Source organism: Staurois parvus, unplaced genomic scaffold, assembly GCF_062004578.1.
Source record: "Staurois parvus isolate SC_StPar_1 unplaced genomic scaffold, SC_StPar_1.0 ptg000011l, whole genome shotgun sequence".
Classification (NCBI taxonomy): Eukaryota; Metazoa; Chordata; class Amphibia; order Anura; family Ranidae; genus Staurois; species Staurois parvus.
The window spans coordinates 9,307,023-9,326,285 of record NW_028317807.1 but is presented as its reverse complement, the minus strand read 5'-3'; the positions used below and the strand labels follow the sequence as shown (position 1 = coordinate 9,326,285).

The following is a 19,263-nucleotide window of genomic DNA, read 5'->3' as shown; positions in this document are numbered from 1 at the left end:
AATCATTTTGAGGAGCACAGAGGCAGCCATAGCTGAACTCTTCTTCTGAAACTACTACCCTGGCAGATTCAATATCTTCAATGCTTTCACTGACTGGGAACAAGTATATAAGTTTCATCTTTACTTGAGATTCCAGATCTGCATGCTTGTTCCAGATCAGTAAATTGGAAAGTACCCCAGCCAAAGATAATCCTACATGGCAGCCTCCGTATTTTTTGCTGTACAGATTTCCTTTAAAGCAAACTAGGTCCCCCCTAATACATCTGCAATATATTACAAAGCTAATAAAAGAGCAATACTTACTTTGCTACAATATAGCATCCATAGCTCATAGAGTCTTTCCCGGGATGCCATCCCGTGACCTCTGCGCTGAGCTTTCTCAGACAAATCTGTTTCAGAGCCAGTTCTTCCACATTGTCTAGAATTTTATCCTCAGCCCTTCACATTTATGCTGCCGATGATGTGCTTCCACCAAACAAACAAATAGGCAAGCTGTGTTTAGAACAAACCAGCAGAAAACCAGCTCAACAGGACTTGGACATGCTTAGCGAGGCTAGCATTCTATTGTAATTCACATAAGGGTGGGTGGGCACAAACAGATCACCGAAATACAAGTAGTCCAAAGGTTCTGAAAACACAATTAATTTATTGTCCTTGCCTCGGATTCCAAACGGTCTTCATAAGGCTCAGTGTTAGGTGATGTCACATGCATTATCCGCTGATAAATACTGGCACACACATCAGGAAGTTCTGTTCGTCTATGTGGGGAGGACTTAGACACCTGGGTGTTGAGTCACCTAAGAGAAAAGAAAACACTTTCATTAAATAAAAAACAACCAAAGAAAGAAAAAGGTACAGGAACAAACAACTTTTACTCCTAGGGTAGGATAGGTAAACATTTGTGTCTGCAGATGTATTTTGTTAACACACTTGAGTGTGAAGAGAAAACTGTCAGCTACCAGCAGTATTTAAATTTAAATAGACATCAGTTCCCCCTTTCACACGGGCAGTCTAATCAGATCCAATGGTTACTTTTCAAGGTGATTGGAATTCCATGCAAGTCTATTGGTGAACAGATGTAAAAAGACTTGTTCTCCTTCTAAATGTGACAGATCTGAGGTAGTCTAAATGTAAAAGGATGCTAGTTCATCAACACCTAGCACCCGGATGACACAAAAAGGACATTCTTTTCCTACTTCTCCCATTCAGCAAGAGATCTGTTCACGAATTCCTATTGATTGGACTGGACATGTGAAAAGGGCCTTAGAAGGGATAGGTTCACACTATCGGGGGTGGTGAGGGGCGCATTTGTGCGGGCGCAGCAGCTCATTCATTGGAATGGGTTGCTTTACCTGTAGGAAACGCAGGAAAAAGGTCCTGACCCTTTTTTTTAAAAAATGGCCACATGGAACAGTATGGTGCGAACGCTACATTGAGAGAGGTGCCTTTAAGAATTAATGGCACCCCCGCACGTCTGCAAAAGAGCAGTGCGTTTTGCCTGCAGGTCGGGACCAAGTGCAATTTGCACACGTTCCCCGACCCTCCACAGTGTGAACCAAGGCTAAGTATATGTCCAGCCAAAGATGTTTTTGTTTTGTTTGCAAAAAGTGAAGGCTTAGAACCCCTGCCAGGTTTTACTTTTATCCACAGCTCTGTTAAAGAAATTTCCTCTCACATACTGCAACAGTGACAACAGACACTTCGTGATTTGTTTTACTACCCACCCAGTAAAACCATTGTCACCGGCTTAGTAAGTGAAGGAAAAGCTCTCTGATGGAGCCCGAGATAGCGGTAAAAACCAAACAGGGGTTGCAATCCTTCACTACTCAGTCCAAAACATAAAGCACTATTAAACCCAAAACCAAAAATGTAATATACTGCACCTTACCAATCATTCGATGGGGTGGCTGTATTAGCTTTATTTTCTAAGGCTTTTTTCTCTGTGTTTTCACCTGGTGATCTGGCTAGTAACACACCTCCTGTATTACAGTGCCCCCACTCTGGATGAAGGAGCACGGGGGGCACAGCAGACAGCAGTATTGTCATCTGGGGGGAGGGGAGTGTTAGATGTACTGGCAGATTTAAATACACTAACAAATTGAAGCCAAACACCAGCTCAAACTGTCCTCATGCACACTGGGCGTTTTATAAACAACAATAGCATCAGCTGTATAGTCACGATAAAAACGCACGTTTTTCAAACACTTTTAGTGTTTTTGCATTAGCGTTCAGCCTTGTTTATCTGCATGCGGTTTTTAGCGTTTTTTTACATTAAAAAAATAAATAACATTTTTGCTAAGAAAACAAATGCCAGTTTGCCGCGTTTTACCAGCATTAGAGCGTTTTTATAACTCCTCTAGAAACCCACAAGTTCTGGGGGTTTTTTTCTAGCCAAGAAACGCTGATTAACCACTAGCCTACAGGGAACTTATACCCCCTTCCTACCCAGGCCAATTTCCAGCTTTCAGCGCTGTTGCACTTTGAATGACAATTGCCCGGTCATGCAACACTGTACCCATATGAAATTTTTATTATTTTTTGTGACAGATAGAGCTTTATTTTGGTGGTATTTAATCACCTCTGGGATTTTTATTTTTTCTTAAACCAAAAACCACTAAAAAAAATTTTTAGAAAAAAGTTTTTTCTTAGTTTTTGTTATAAAATTTTGTAAATAAGTGATTTTTCTCCTTAAATGATGTGCGCTAATGAGGCTGCAGTTATGGGAACTGATAGGCTGCACTGATGGGCACTGGTAGGTGGCACTGACGGACATTGACAGGCATCATATGACATCCTCCCAGAATGAAAGAACCACTTTGCGTCCGTCATGTTACTATATGGTGGGCGGGAGGTGGTGTAGGACACATAGGTTAACATGCTGGGACGTAGAGAAAAAACTGCCAAAAGCCAAAAACAGCTGCTGAAAAAACGTCCAGTGTGCATGAGGACTTGTAATCAGTTACAGCAAAAAATGTATTTTTATTTTTGGATAAGGGTTTACATGAATAAATAAAAGCTGATCACTTCAAAACACCCCTGCCAGCATTAAATGGTCAGTCTCCTCCTTTGTAAACTGATACATCTGGAAAAGAGCTTGGTCTTTTGAAAAACAACTCACTTACTGGCCAGATCACCAGATGAAAATAATAGAAAGAAAACTTAAAAAAGAAAACTAATGCAGCCATCACATCTAAGAATTGGTAAACTGCAATTTAATAAAGGTTTGCTTTTGGGTTTATACTGCTCTAGTTAAAAAAAAAAAAAGTTTGGGCTTGACTTTAACCCATTACTTTCAATAATGCATATATAAAAATACATCAAATCTTCAAAAGTAAAAACATGGGGAGGGCACTGACAGTTATATTACATCCAAAGATGCTGTCATCTTCTAGCGATACAGATACTTCAAAAATGTTTGGTTTCTTTTTGGTAATATGTCCTAAAATGCTGTAGCACCTCACTGGTACCAAACCAATCTGCTCTTCCTTGCAGGCCCCATATATCGCAAAGGCATATATAATTTGGGGTAAGGTACTTCCACACTGCTCCCTTTCAAAAATGCAAGTGTTTTTGCCATGGTTTTACTGTGTTTTTGCCACATTACCGGTGCGTTTTTCACCTGCAAAAAAACTCAAAAAACGCACCAAAAATGCAACTGCAGGTGAGTTTTCTGATGCATTTTTGCTGTAATTTTGAAGCTTTTTCCATTCATTTCAATAGGGAGGTGTGTTTTTGGTGCATTTTTTTCACTCCTCCAAACATGCAGTGAAAATGCAGCAAAAGCAGGACATCGAAAAACGCGAACGTGAAGTGTTCCATAGGATTTAATGGTCATGCGTTTTTCTTCTGGTTTTTGTTTTTTTAAGTGAAAACGGGTAAGTGTGAAAGCAGCCTTAGCCTGATGAGTTTTTCAAGCATTTTGCGTTAAAAAAAAGTGCCTGAAAAGCTCAAGAAAACTGCTTCCCTATGTATGTTTTCATACTGAGGCATAAAAGTTTGGGCTCCTGCTTTCAGCATCTTTGGGGCATATATGGGGAGTTAAAAAAAAAAAATGCCCCAAAAAACGCCTCTTCCTATTGAAATCAATGGAAAACGCCTTAAAAATCCTCTGAGAATCATTTTTGGTGCAGTTTTGTCACATGTCCTTTAAAAAATGCGGCAAAAACGCATCAAGCCAAAACGCTGCTGCTCCTGGATGCATTGGCCTTAGCTTTTTTTTCTCCTGCTGGTAAATGCTACTAAAAGCTTTTAAAAGTCTATGTGTGCATGGACACATAGGATAACAAAGGGCTGTTCAGAAGCAGTAAAAAAAAAAAAAAAAAAATTAAAAAATGCCTGACGCCCTTAAAAGTGGCTTCAAAAACACCCTGTGTGCATGAGGCCTAAAGGGATGGTATCTCTGAAATGCGTAAATTGAAGTTGCTAATGTTCAGACTGCACATTCTGAACCCGTGTTTGGCACAATTTTAGCAGTTTTACCCATGGTGTGCAGCCATTCCTTAACTTTCTCCATTACTACATGCTTTGTATGTCTTGCCGACTTGCTGCATCGGTTGTATGACCTGACCTGACATCAGATGGATGGTTATGTGTCCTGGTCAAGTTATTACTTTGTAAGTGCAATTTAGTTCTAGTTTACCAATTCAAAGGTGCTTTAACTGCACTTTCCAGTGTGCTCTGCTTTGTTTTACTATAAATACTCTTACAAGTGCACAACTGTTTTGTAAACGCTGTATTCAGGAGACTTATGGAAAGCAAATCAGGAATCTAATTTTGTTGTTCAGACGTGCTGCTATTATTCTCTCCCTTCTGAAAGTGATCCACACTGCTGCCTCCTCACAGCATGTATACAGCCCTGAGCTACTTCATTTCTATGTTTAGATGGGTAGTGGGGGTGGTAAAACCACAGTTCAACCTCCTGTTTTTACCACACTCTGGCCATCCATGTGATTGAGCACTAACACACCTCCTGTTCAAAGGTGTTAGTACTCATTCACTGTACTGTATCTATGCAGAAGCAGCTTTTCTACTCTAGGAAACATCTATGAAATGTGTTAGGACTGCAGAACAACCCCCCCCCCTCATTTTTATAACACAGAAAGGATGTGTCCTGTAGTTCACAGAGAAAACCTGGAACAGTGCTAACTATTATGAGTGAAGCAGAGCAGTGTATGGAAAATCACAAGCTCACTACATCTCTGATAAGAGCAACAGGTATTTCTTCACTTATCAAACAGATATAGAAATTGTATAGTTAACAGACCAAAGTAGAGCAAATAAAAGAAGTTCATTGCTACTTTCTTTCTAAAAAGAACCTGTCACCAACTTAGAAAATTCCAGGTAAAAGCACAGAAACAATTATTTTACCACTTCCCCTCTTGTCTTTTTTTACACACCTTAAAATCTATATTTTGGGCCATAGAGTTACCTAAACCCCCAGAAAATGATATCAATTATATTTGAAAGCAGAGTCCCGAAGAATAAAGAGATTGTAGCCACAATTATTGCACAACTGTTTATCAAAGCCATATTTTCAGGTGTCAAGATACACTATAATGAATATTAGTGCATACAAACACAATGTAATTCCTAATTATTTGCACAAAAGAAAAGAAAATAATATACCAGATATGTCAAACATAAAAACTGTGTGTGCCTAATACATGGTAAAACATGATGGTACCTAAAATTATCAATAGGTGATCATTTAAATGCCTTTACAGCTCATCAGTTTATAGTTAACCATAAATGAGATCTAGAAGTATTGCTCGCAGTCTGGCTTGTATAGTGGTATGTAACACAGGGATGTTCAATTCCTATCGCCCGATGCCCGGGACATGTAGTTCTGGGCGTCGGGCAGGTAGTTTTTTTCTACCTTTAGCCCTGCTGTGGGCAAGCAGCGGGTTTACCTGTCAGGCTTATCTCACATAGGGGACTTTGTTCCCTATGTAATGAAAAAAATAAAAAAAAAAGTATAAAAAAAACAAAAAGTTTTTTTTATTGTAAAAAATGAAAGTTACACCCAAGCACATACCATCCCCCCCCCAAAAAAATTGAGCCCCCCCCACATATACGCACGTACAAACATAAAAGTGCACACTGGGGCATCTACGCATTAAACCGTCGATTGCGATACACATGTCACACACCAGAGTGAGAGCAATAATTCTAGCACCAGACCACCTCTGTAACGCTAAACTAATAACCAATAAAGGAGCTTTAAAAGTGTCGACCTATAGAAAATATAAAAGGTACTGAAGTTCGTCGCCATTTCATGAGCGTGCACAAATTTAAGGTTTGACAAGTTGGATATCTATTTACTCGCTCCAACCTCATCTTTTATATTTTACAAAAAAATATGGTAATTTGTTGCTTTTTTGTGCCCTAAAATTAACTTACTTGTATTTTTTACTGAAATTTTGCAGTAATATCATACGACATGAAAAATTGAAACTACCACTATTTTATTCTCTAGGGTCTCTGCTTTCAGAAAATATATCATGTTAGAGGGTTTATGTAATCTTCAGGTCTAAAATGATTTTTTTTAAACTTGCACAAAAAATGCAAAAACGGCTCTGGTAGCGAACGGGATAAAGGCTAAGCCCTGACCCACCCTATCCTGAAAAGCAGCTATTCGGTGCTCATTACACTGCAAGGTCTCTCCTCTCTCTGCTAGTCCCCGGGTGCAGAGCTGGAGAGAGGCAGGGAATGGAGGAGGAGATAAATAGCGTAATGTTAAAAATTACACATGTTTAAGTCGCCATAAAGCCTCTTTTGTTTTCAAAAGCCCCAGACGTTCCTAATATCACCTCAGATTTAAATACAGTTTTGGTTAAAATGTATTTTTTTTTTTTTATCTGGACAAGTAGATTGTCATGAGGGACAAGTAGATTGGGCCCCCGATTTAGTCCCTGGACAAGTAGTTTTTTCAAAAATTTCCACACCCCTGAAGCATAGATGCAGTCTCGTATAGTGGTATAGAACATAACTGCACAGAACAGCCCAGATCCGCCTCTTCTCGGGTCCTCTACCAGTGCTCCTAGCTGCTCCCCCCACCGAGTGCCCACCATAGGAAGCCATTGCGGGCTCGTTCCCAAGCTGAGTTGCTTGTGCCAATGGCTCCCGCTGCTCTCAGCCAAGCCTGTGAGAGGAGGGAGAGGGGAGCTGCTGCAGACAAGCACATCGCTGGATCAAGTTCGGGCACAGATGAGTATTTAGTAGGGCTGCGGGGGGAGCTGCATGTAAAAGTTTTTTTTACCTTAATGCAGAGCATGCATTAGGCTAAACAACATTTTAGAGTCATTTTAGGGGTCTATTAGGCCCCTGAGGTCTACCCTGCCCTCTGCTGCAGGCAACCCAGCATAGGACTGTACATGATCAGCGGTGTACCTGGATTTCTAGCCAACATTTTGACAGCTGTGAACTAGAATTGCTAAGAATGGAGTGTTTCTGTGTTCATAGTCAGCAGAGGACATCAGAGGAATGCCTGTGTAGTGAAGGTGGCACCTGCTAGTCATGTGAAAGTGTCAATTGCATACAACTTCTTCAGGCTTTAGACATGTACCAGAAGAGGTTAAAATCCTTACATGCACTCATTTTAACTTTATTCTCTTGCAATGTGTCAATGAGCTTGCTTAGAAAGTTGACTACTCCTGGAAGAGTCAATTCCCTAGTACAGCCCCCTCCTTCCTTGCATGCAATAGCCCTCTCCTCTTCTGGGAGTGTCTACCTACTTACCTACTGTCTGTGCTGGCCCAGCTTATCCTCCCCTCCCTTTAATTCTCTACATAACATTTTATGTACCTATGAGTGGGGGTGGGGAAGCAAAATACTATAGAGTGTTTAATGTACATAAACATCTGAAAATCAATAGTACTTGGTTGCTTCCTAGGAACTGCTACATGTAATGGCACTTTGCATATTGCTGTTTAATAATGTGCTGTTTAAGAAATGGATTTAACAGCTTACCGCCCTCTCTCCAACAATACCTGTTCACCTAAAAATCTATTATTTCCAAACTTTTCTAGCCAAAATTCTTGCTGCGTTTTATATATCTGGGTAAGATATGATGTCTGTACAGTCTCATCTCACTTTATACAGAACAGTGATTGCTACTAAAACATTTTGCATAGAACTGTATCACTTACTATTATTTTATTGGTATCAGAGCTTTCAAATGCAAAACATCCAGCGGTTCTGATTCATTGCCTATTTTCCAGATAATAATGGTCAATTAACTTTTTTATTACTTGCCTCTAGTCTTAAATTTGCAGGAAAAAAAAAGAATGCAGAAATATTTTTTGCATTCAGTTTACTAAGCTGGCACTGGTGTTGTTAATAGCAAACAGACTTCCGAGTAGAGGGATAAGAAGAATTTGCTTCATCCAGAGAGACGGAGATATGCAACAGGGCAAATTCCTTTGCATCAGCTGTAAGCATGGCAGGCAGGGAACAATCCCAGCATGTGACTTTCACCATTAACTCATTCATGGACAGATGGCACAACAGTAGTAGGAATTATTATTATTATTATTATTATTAGAGTTAATTAGAAAATCCATGACATGGTGAAAACATGTTGAACAGTTCAGATCACAGTACACAAGTTCTACTCAAAATGGAATCTAGTGATTATGCTAACCTACTTCTACTCTTTTATGTGTTTTTCCTTGATGCCTAGCGAAAGCCATCACTCAATGTTAAAATCATTTCTCTGGTGGTCTGGAGGGTATTTACTGAGGCTAAAAAAAGCATATTAAGGACTGTCAGTGAAAATCAGTCAATGGAAAAGCACCCTAGGGAAATAATAGGAATAGCCACCCACAGCAACTGTGTGGACCAAAACATGAGGAAATCAAAATGAACTGGAATTATACTGGAAAGAATGGACAAAGTGTGCATTGGTGCTATTATAATGGAGGACCATTGTTTCTTTATCATCAGTAATTATAGATGATAAAGAAACAAGGGTCATAAACATAATAAAAGGAGGTTGCTTGCAGGTGCATAGATGGGCCCAGCAGCCCTCCTTTTGGCAAGAAGAAGACGATTTATACAAACTGGAAGAGTACAATACAATCAGGATTGTTGCAACATTTTACTTTAGTAACCTGCACTTGATACAGATTCAAAAACCTGGATCATATGAGCAACATTTTCTATGGCAACGTTTTTAGAAAGAAGCTTTTGTAATTTGGTGGATTTTGGGGAACATTAATAAACTGTAGGTGAATCTAAGCACATTTGCCTACAATTCACCCATATTATTTATAGCAAGAAGCTGCAGAGGGAGTGAGGGGTGAATGTCAATGAGGATTTTATATTTAAAGTGCTATTAAAGGTCAATTATAACTAAAAACATCCCATCCCCCACCCTCCAGCCAATTCTGCATACCCTGTACAAAAAAGATATGTGTTTTAATCCAGTCCAGTCATATGATTCAGCAGCTCTGGCTCCCCAGTGTAAGGGATCACTCAACAATGGCTGCGATTTCCTGGAGCCATGACATCACCCATAGGCTTCATTGGCCCATCTGTTGTCGGCACTTCCTCTTCTCTGTCACTCAGGGGTGTTGGAGCCGCTGGATCACATGACTGGACTAGATCACATTAAAAAGGTAAATATATAGATCTTTTTTTCATGCAGGGTATGCCAGATAGGTAAGAGGAGGAGGGAGGAGTGGTTTTTACAAGCAGGTTTCACTCTCTCAATCAACATTGACTAATTTTTAGCATTAGTAAATAGACAGGAAAGTCTATCATATGATGTCATACATTCCAGGAATCTTCAGAAGGGGAGGAGGGTTTTTCTCAGCTAAGCACACCCTCCTGTCTGCATGCCTGAGCTAAGGGCAGATGAGCTCCAGGAGTAAATGCTACACGAAACATCTGCCCTTACTCAAGATGGCCATGGGCAGAAACGCTAGGGGGGTGTTTTTCAAAGTGATTTCTCAACAAAATAAAGCATGGAGACAATGAATGAAAGTGGAACTTTAGGCCAAAAAGAGGGCAAACAGGCAGGAATTTTAATGCAGAAGAGACATGATGCACACGTGTAGCTCACTGTGGAAACTTGGCAATTCGGAATCTGACTGGACTCCTGCACATGAGCGGGCGGGGAAATCCGGGATCCAGCATTATTTTCCACTTTAAAGGGAAAGTTTAGTGTATTATCAGTAAACCACATATTTTGTGACATCACCAGCGCATGCACTCTGAAGGAACAGCATACCTGTGCCATTCCTTCAGAGCTCTGTGCTGTGGCCAAGACTCCCACGTACATGCGCGGAAATGATGCCATTGCAGCTCAGCCAATCAAGCGGCCAGAACTCATGAACCGGTAAGGAAGACTGGGTGAAGATGGCAGCCCAGATAGAATGCGATGCATACTAGCACATTACGACATTACCTTGCTGGGAGAAGATTTTTTGCTTTTAAGTCAGCTTTACTACCACTTTAAGTCTGCACCACCCTGTGGCTAGCAGGATGAAGCATGCACTTCAAAAGGGATCCCAGCGATGTGTTCTTTCTCTAACAGGAGCACAGTAACTGAGGGCAGATAGATTGATGGCACAGTAAGCAAAGAGTTGTAAGGGGTAAGCCAGGGACAGTACAGATCAAGAGGAGAGGGTGTGAAGACAACTGAAGTCATTCAGGCTGGAAAGAAGTGGGCTCCTGATAGTAGCTGTGGAGATAACAGTGTGCAGGGAAGCAGATGAAGGGCTTTCAGTACAGCAGAGGACTTTCTGCGAGAAGAAAGTTAAGCCTGGAATTCAGCTTTAAACTAGAATTCCGGGCTTAACCGTCTTAAAACTGTCCCCTACCTCCTTCTATCCTTAGTAACCTGTTTTGTAAAGATCGGTATACTGCCCTATTTTCAGAGTGCTCCAGTCCGGTCACGTAACCCCACTCTCCTCAGTCAGCACGGCTGCAAGGGAGAGGAGGGTGCGCCAACAAAGGATGGGCATTTGAAGCCTATGGGTGATGTCACCTCTTCAGGATTTACTAGCCATTATCAAAGTGCTCTCTCTTTTCCCCTACCAGCCGCTGCTGGCTGACACAGGGGAGATCATTTGACTGGACCAGAGTGGGCTGAAAAAAAGTGAATATACAAATCATTCTTAAACAGATTAGTAAGCATAGGTGTTAGGAGGCAGTAGGGGTCAGTTATAAGAATGTGTAGGATTAAACCAGGAATTCCACTTAACATTCTGCAAACTCCCTCTACTTTTATTTTATTAAATATGGAGACTTTGTGAGGCAAGGTAGATACACTACTATGATTAATCTTCCTAATTGTTACCAACCATTGAGATATTTGCCACACAAGGAGTGCATTGTTTTCAATAAGTCAGCTGACTCGTGAGAAGGAGCAGCATAACCACTTAGGCAGCACCACTAAGCAGTAAGCAGAATTGAAATATGTAACAGAATCTATGGCTACTCACACCCATACATACAGTATATCATCAATTGCACATATAACAAGTTTTGAACTAAAGTTTACAGACAGTGTTCCAAGACCTTACTGAGTTACACTTATAGATGCAGATGAGTGATCTGGCCTCTAAGTCCACCTCTGCTCCTCAGTGGTTCAATTTGTGATTAAAGCCACCATATGTCATCAGTATATCCAAAAGAAGGGGCTCAATCAAAGAGATACCTCTACCATTAAGGCCCTTCTTTTGGGGTGCAACATGTCAAGAGTTATTAACCAAGTGGGCAGTGTTATCTAATCAAGTATTAATACAGTTGATAAAATGACATTGGTGTGCGGTGGCTTTGATTATAAATCGGAATGCTGAACACATAAAATTATTTACATCAAGCTTTTCTTACATGCATTAGTAGACTTTCCTTTTAAAATCCTAATATGCAGCACATTCAGAGTCTGGTGAATATGAACATGTGACAATGAATTGGAGTGTGCAGGTCAGATGCTCCATAGGAAGTAATGGGCAAATACTGTATAAAAACAATTTGCCCTCCCTGAATGGTAAATGCCCTTAAAGAGGGCCACCCTTACAGTATTGTGATTAGCCATTTCATATTTGAAATTAATGGAAACAACTGCAACTCTATTTGAAAATGCAGGAGGCGAATGACAATGAACAACAATCTACAGCGCTGAGCAAACTTTTTGGCGCTATATAAATACTGTATAATAATATAATGATAATAATAGTGAATATGTAGAGAACCAATCTTGTTTTTCAACCATGTTTTTAACAAAACAGCACACAAAATACACTTATAAGGACAATTCTCCAATAGGGTTACCATCACTATGAGCTTGGGTTTGTGTCTTGTCAGCTGCACGTGTAGCTCAAAACATTCTGACCAGCAATTCACTGAATGTCAGTTGTTTGTTTGCTGTATTTAGTATATGGTCCTTTGCTGTTGTATCTGGCAGGTGGCCTCCTACAGATGACCTGTCACTCAACATCGTTACACCTGATCTGTCAATCAAGTGGGCCTTTAACATGAATCTATTTTAAGTAACAGAATGGCTATCCTTCCCTTTGCTGGAGAAAATGTTACTTTAGGTTCCTTTCAGTGTTGCTCATATAATCCAAAAACAAAGTATCTGGTCACATGGGGGTTTATTTACTAAAGCTGGAGAGTCCAAAATCAGACTCCCTTCTGCATAGAAACCAATCGGCTTCCAGGTTTCATTGCCAAAGCTTCATTGAACAAGCTGAGGTTAGAAGCTGATTGGTTTCTATGCAGAAGGGAGTCTGATTTTGGACTCTCCAGCTTTAGTAAATAAACCCCACGGTGTCTGAGAAGAGGCAGGGGCAGGGCCCAGATTGACTGGTTCTTCCCTTCTGCAGATATCAGGAAAGGAAATGCATAAACTGACCTAGATCCACATTTTCTCCAGAAAGTAATTCAGCCACATATTATTTCACAAATAAGGATTAATAGGCCTGTAGATTTTAAGCGGAACGTCACCCTAAAGGTTATGTCAAGTTGCCTTGCCTCCTGCCCCCTCCCTCTCTTACAACTGGCTTCAGGTCCCCATCTATGCACACACAAGGTTTCCTGCACATGCACAAAAATGGCTATTATGGAATTCCCAAACTTTCTGCCATCTTTGTGCATGAGTGGATAATCACCTGTGCACGTGCGGATGTGCTGAAGGGCCCTGCCGAGATTCGAAGGCCTGGCACAGCCCTTTGGCACATCTGTGCACGCACCGTAACGGCAACGATGGGAAGGGGGTGGAGCCACCCGAGAGGCGGAATGAAGGTCCAATTTAAATTAGTATTTAAATATATGTCCACTTTCTTCAGTATTGGTAAATAGTAGACTGCACCCATATAATGTCATTCACAGTCTGGGTTATCTATCCTAATTACAATCAAATGACTATTCTCCTATTATATGAACTATAGGATCTCCTCTAAGGGCCAATCAGGAAAGCTGCATGCACATGTGCTGACCAAAAACAAGCTGACAGCAGGATGGGCAAAGGGATGAGCTTATCAATCGAATGTTGTTCCTTCACTGTCCAGTCATAGAGTGGAGGATGAGAAAGGGCAGGGAGGATGCACATGATTTCTTGTCTGCCAATCACAGGTCTCCTTGTACTGTGAATACGTGCAAGGCTTCGTAGGGCCTTTTCACAATGATGTGCTCCCACTGACCTACAATGAAAGGTGCATTTTTGGTGCGCTTTTGAAAAACTGCAATAAAGACACAGCACGCAGGACTTTTAAAAGCGCAGCAGACCTGCAATGTAAACAGTTACATAGGATTTAATGGGGAATAATTTTCATCACCTTTTATTGCCCTGGAAAAGCGCAACAAAAGCGCACCAAGAAAGAGGCTTTAAGAATTGGCCTGGAGTGAGGGGGTGGGTGTGATGTGACCGGAGCCCTTCATTGCTGCTCTCTGCCTGTAGCTGGAAATCCAGTGGAACTGGCTTGTAATGAGGAATGATTGTACTACTGTACAGCAGCACCGCAGAAATGTATTCAGGAAACGACACTGTGTGCATGTGCGGGTAAACACCATTGCACAGAAGCATCAGAATTTACATGGGTATGAGGCAAACAGCCATTTGCTTCTATGACCAGCCATACATCCCACCTGTACACCCCACAGCTGAGGGAAAATATTGGGGGGGGGGGGGGGTTGTGCTAGGCTTATTTTATGCCTTTAATATGTTTGTGTAATGTCCATGGTACCAGGTGTGAGGGCACTGCCATCCTAAAGACATTGTACAAGCTGTGATAGGCACTGACACCCTACAGAAAACGTCCAAGGTGTGGGGTCACTGCCATCTTAATGAAAAAGTCCCAGGTGTGGGGACACTGCTACCCTACAAACATTGTACTATGTGTGAGGGCACTGCCACACTGCCAACACTGTAACAGCTGGGACAGGCATTACCAACCTATACACAATGTCTCAGATGTGAGGGCACTGCAGCCATACACACATTGTACTAAGTGTGAGGGTACTGCCACCCTGCAATGTCCCAGGTGTGAGGGCACTTCCACCATCATACTAGGTGTGAGGGCACTTCTACCATCATACTAGGTGTGAGGGCACTTTAACCATCATACTAGGTGTGAGGGCACTGCCACCTTGCAATGTCCCAGGTGTGAGGGCACTGCCACCTTACCAACACTGCACTAAGTGTGAGGGCACTGCCACCCTAAAAACACTGCACTGTGAGGGCACTGCCACCCTAAAAACACTGTCCTAAGTGTGAGGGCACTGCCACCCTAAAAACATTGTCCTAAGTGTGAGGGCACTGCCACCCTACCAACATTGTCCTAAGTGTGAGGGCACTGCCACCCTACCAATATTGTCCTAAGTGTGAGGGCTCTGCCACCCTGGCAACATCATACTGGGTATGAGGGCACTGTCAGCCTAAAAACACTGCACTAAGTGTGAAGGCACTGACACCCTAAAAACATTGTTCTAAGTGTGAGGGCTCTGCCACCCTAAAAACATTGCATTACGTGTGAGGGCACTGCCACCCTAAAAACACTGTCCTAAGTGTGAGGGCACTGCCACCCTAAAAACATTGTCCTAAGTGTGAGGGCACTGCCACCCTACCAACATTGTCCTAAGTGTGAGGGCACTGCCACCCTACCAATATTGTCCTAAGTGTGAGGGCTCTGCCACCCTGGCAACATCATACTGGGTATGAGGGCACTGTCAGCCTAAAAACACTGCACTAAGTGTGAAGGCACTGACACCCTAAAAACATTGTTCTAAGTGTGAGGGCTCTGCCACCCTAAAAACATTGCATTACGTGTGAGGGCACTGCCACCCTACCAACATTGTCCTAAGTGTAACGGCACTGCCACCCTACCAACATTGTCTCAAGTGAGGGCACTGCCACCCTAAAAAAATTGTATTATGTGGGAGGGCACTGCCACCCTGGCAACATCATACTGGGTATGAGGGCACTGTCACCCTACAAATACTGCACTAAGTGTGAGGGCACTGCCACCCTAAAAACATTGTCCCAAGTGTGAGGGCACTGCCACCCTAAAAACATTGTCCCAAGTGTGAGGGCACTGCCACCCTAAAAACATTGTCCCAAGTGTGAGGGCACTGCCACCCTAAAAACATTGTCCCAAGTGTGAGGGCACTGCCACCCTAAAAACATTGTCCCAAGTGTGAGGGCACTGCCACCCTACCAACATTGTCCTAAGTGTGAGGGCACTGCCACCCTAACAACATTGTCCTAAGTGTGAGGGAACTGCTACCCTACCAACATTGTCCTAAGTGTGAGGGCATTGCCACCCTAACAACATTGTCCTAAGTGTGAGGGAACTGCTACCCTACCAACATTGTCCTAAGTGTGAGGGCACTGCCACCCTACCAACATTGTCCTAAGTGTGAGGGAACTGCCACCCTACCAACATTGTCCTAAGTGTGAGGGAACTGCCACCCTACCAACATTGTCTCAAGTGAGGGCACTGCCACCCTTAAAACATTGTATTATGTGTGAGGGCACTGCCACCCTAAAAACATTGTATTACGTGTGAGGGCTCTGCCACCCCGGCAACATCATACTGGGTATGAGGGCACTGTCACCCTAAAAACACTGCACTAAGTGTGAGGGCACTGACCCCCTAAAAACATTTTCCTAAGTGTGAGGGCACTGCCACCCTACCAACATTGTCCTAAGTGAGGGCACTGCCACCCCAAAAAACGTAATACGTGTGAGGGCACTGCCACCCTGGCAACATCATACTGGGTATGAGGGCACTGCCACCCTAAAAACATTGTACTAATGTGAGGGCACTGCCACTCTAAAAACACTGTACTAAGTGTGAGGGCTCTGCCACCCTAAAAACATTGTATTACGTGTAAGGGCACTGCCACCCTACCAATATTGTCCTAAGTGTAAGGGCACTGCCACCCTACCAATATTGTCCTAAGTGTAAGGGCACTGCCACCCTACCAACATTGTCCTAAGTGTGAGGGCACTGCCACCCTAAAAACACTGCACTAAGTGTGAGGGCACTGACACCCTACCAACATTGTACTAAGTGTGAGGGCACTGACACCCTACCAACATTGTCCTAAGTGAGGGCACTGCCACCCTAAAAACATTGTAATACGTGTGAGGGCACTGCCACCCTGGCAACATCATACTGGGTATGAGGGCACTAACCCTAAAAACATTGTACTAAGTGTGAGGGCTCTGCCACCCTAAAAACACTGTCCTAAGTGCGAGTACAGCGCCTACAACGTCCCAGGTGCGAGTACAGCGCCTACAACGTCCCAGGTGCGAGTACAGTGCCACCCCACAGAAGTTCCCATACAGGAGGTCAGTGTGTGGTGGGGGGGTCTCAGCGTGCCTCTCTCCAGACCGTACCAGTGGTGTTCCCGTGTGGCAGGGCTGCTCCCTGTACCTCTGACAGTCACTTCCAGTGTCCCCTCTTCTCCCGTCTGACAGTCTCTCCTCCCCTCTCTCTCTTCCACATCAGCGCACAGGCCGGAAGCAGCCGTTCTCCGTACAACTTACATGTGCAGTGTGTGCGCCGGTTCCGGTGTGAGTACCCCGGTGCCAGGCTCTGGTCACTGTGTCCCCGGGGCGGCGCCGAGCCCTGCGCGTTCCCGCACACTCACGACCTGTCACCCCAGAAGCGCGCAGCAGGCGGTCTCTCCTGGCTCCGCCCCCAGTGACTCGCCCGGTTTGGACACGCCCCACTCCCTGCCCGCTGTGTGCTGTGCTGACTGGAGAAGGTTGTGGCGTTGTTGTGGGGAAACTGGGGAGAGTTCACCAATGGAATGCTGTGTATATAGAGAGCACTGTATGTGTGTACAGATATTAGGTCTGTGTGAGCAGGCATTGTCCTTCTCTGCTTCATAGACATTGTATGAACGTGCGGCTCAATGCATTCGTTTTTCAGATTATGGGGGACGTTACTCAGCATGGGGTCACTTGTATAGGGTCACCTACCTACTTACTACACTTACCTTTCCAGCAGCCTGTTTGTTAAAGCAATACATCTTCACTGCCTGCCAGCTGCTGCAGGTATTCTTATCATACAGGATTTGTGTGGCGCCCACAGTATGCGCAGCACTTTACAAAATAAAGGGAGACAGCGCAGTTACCATACAGGGGGGGTACAGAGGGGCCTGCACCTGAGGGCTTACAGTCTAAAAGGTGGGTTAAATGCTTGTTTCCCCCACTGCACACTTTGGTTCCTCCCACTGGCCTGTAGTCCGTGTAGTGATATATGAGTTGGTGGGAGAAACCACAGTGTCAGTAGGGGAGGCAGGTAATACTGACACCCAGAAGAGTGGAGTACATGAGGTAGCTGGCAAGTAGTGAAGAGAAGGCATTTTAACAAACAGGCCACCAGAGAGGTAAGTGTAGTTACTCTGCTTTAGCAGGTATGTAACTGTACAACTGACCCTGTGCTGACTGGGTAACATTAAAGTGTTACTAAACCCACAACCGTAAAATCAGTCTGTATATGCAGCAGAGCAGTGGTCTCCAAACTGCGGCCCTTTGCTTGCTTTTATCTGGCCCTTGGGGCACTATTTCATCCAATGATACCAACAATGGGGCATACTCCCCCCCCCCCCCCCACAGATACCAACAATGGGGTATAATTTGCCCCACTGACACAAATGATGGGGCACAATTCCCCCCACTGATACCAACAATGGGGCATAATTCCCCCCACTGACACCAAAGATGGGGCACAATTCCTCCCAATGGCACCAATGATGGCGCACAATTTCTTCCAATGATACCAGCAATGGGGCCCACTGACACCAATGATGGGCATAATTCCCCCTACTGACATAAATGATGGGACGCTATTCTGCCATATGACACCAATTATGGGGTACAATTCCTCCCAATAACGCCAATGATGGGTCACAATTTCTCCCAATGACACAGCTGATGGGGCACAATTCCTCTCGCTGACACCAACGATGTGGCACAATTCCTCCCATTGAAACAACAAATGGGGCATTGTTTTTGCTCCACTGACATTGGGACCTTTTCTACTCTCAAAGGTCACAGTCCGGTCCCCCTAAATTCTGAAGGACAGTAAACTGGCCCTTTGTCTAGAAAGTTTGGAGACCCCTGCAGTAGAGCATACTTGTTATACTCACTGTGGAACCTAAGGGGTTAATTCTCCACACTGTGTAAAAAGTGTGTTTGATCCTCTCTCCTCTGATCCTCCCCTTCTATTGTCCCTTAAATATCTCCTAATATAATAAAATAGAGGTTTGGCGTCACTGCACATGCTCAGTTTGGTGTGTAGTGCTAGAGAGTTAGTTTTTTTCTTGGGAGAGTACATGTGATCAGCACAGGGCCAATCAACACTGTCCAGACAGAAGTTAGGGGTCCTGCATGCTGCTAGAGAAGAATGAAAACTCCTCCTGCAAGCTTTAACCAGTGCTTGGCTGGACACTGATAGAAGTCACAAGACTGCTCCAATTTATTTGTAGGGTATAATAGTTGATATAGCAGGGGGACAGGGTAGGGGGATATTGAAGGGAGGTATTATGAGGAAGATAAGTAGAGAGTTTTTTTTTCTTCTCTCAATCTTCGTTATAAAAATTTTCTTTGTTTCTATTATAAAATTTTGCAAACAGGTAATTTTTCTCCTTCACTGATGTGCGTTGATGAGGCTGCACTGATAGGCAGCACTGATGGTACTGATAGGCAGCACTGATGAGGTGGCATGGATAGGCGACACTGATGAGCGGCACTGACTGGCGGCACTGCTGGGCACTTATGGGTGGCACTGCTGGGCAGCACTG

General features: G+C 43.4%; 1 protein-coding gene across 2 annotated transcripts in view; it reads right to left on the bottom strand.

Annotated features, from left to right (window-relative positions):
• The window catches only part of NBEAL1 (neurobeachin like 1), a 241,734-nt gene extending 224,596 nt beyond the window's left edge, over nt 1-17,138 (bottom strand). For both annotated transcript variants that reach the window (XM_089670591.1, XM_089670583.1), the window contains exons 1-2: nt 17,000-17,138; nt 304-797 (exon numbers count right to left, since the gene is read on the bottom strand). In XM_089670591.1, the coding sequence (XP_089526717.1) occupies nt 304-354 (51 nt within the window). In that variant the 5' untranslated portion in view covers nt 355-797; nt 17,000-17,138. The remainder of the gene's footprint in view (nt 1-303; nt 798-16,999) is intronic.
• Between the last annotated feature and the right edge of the window lie 2,125 nt (nt 17,139-19,263).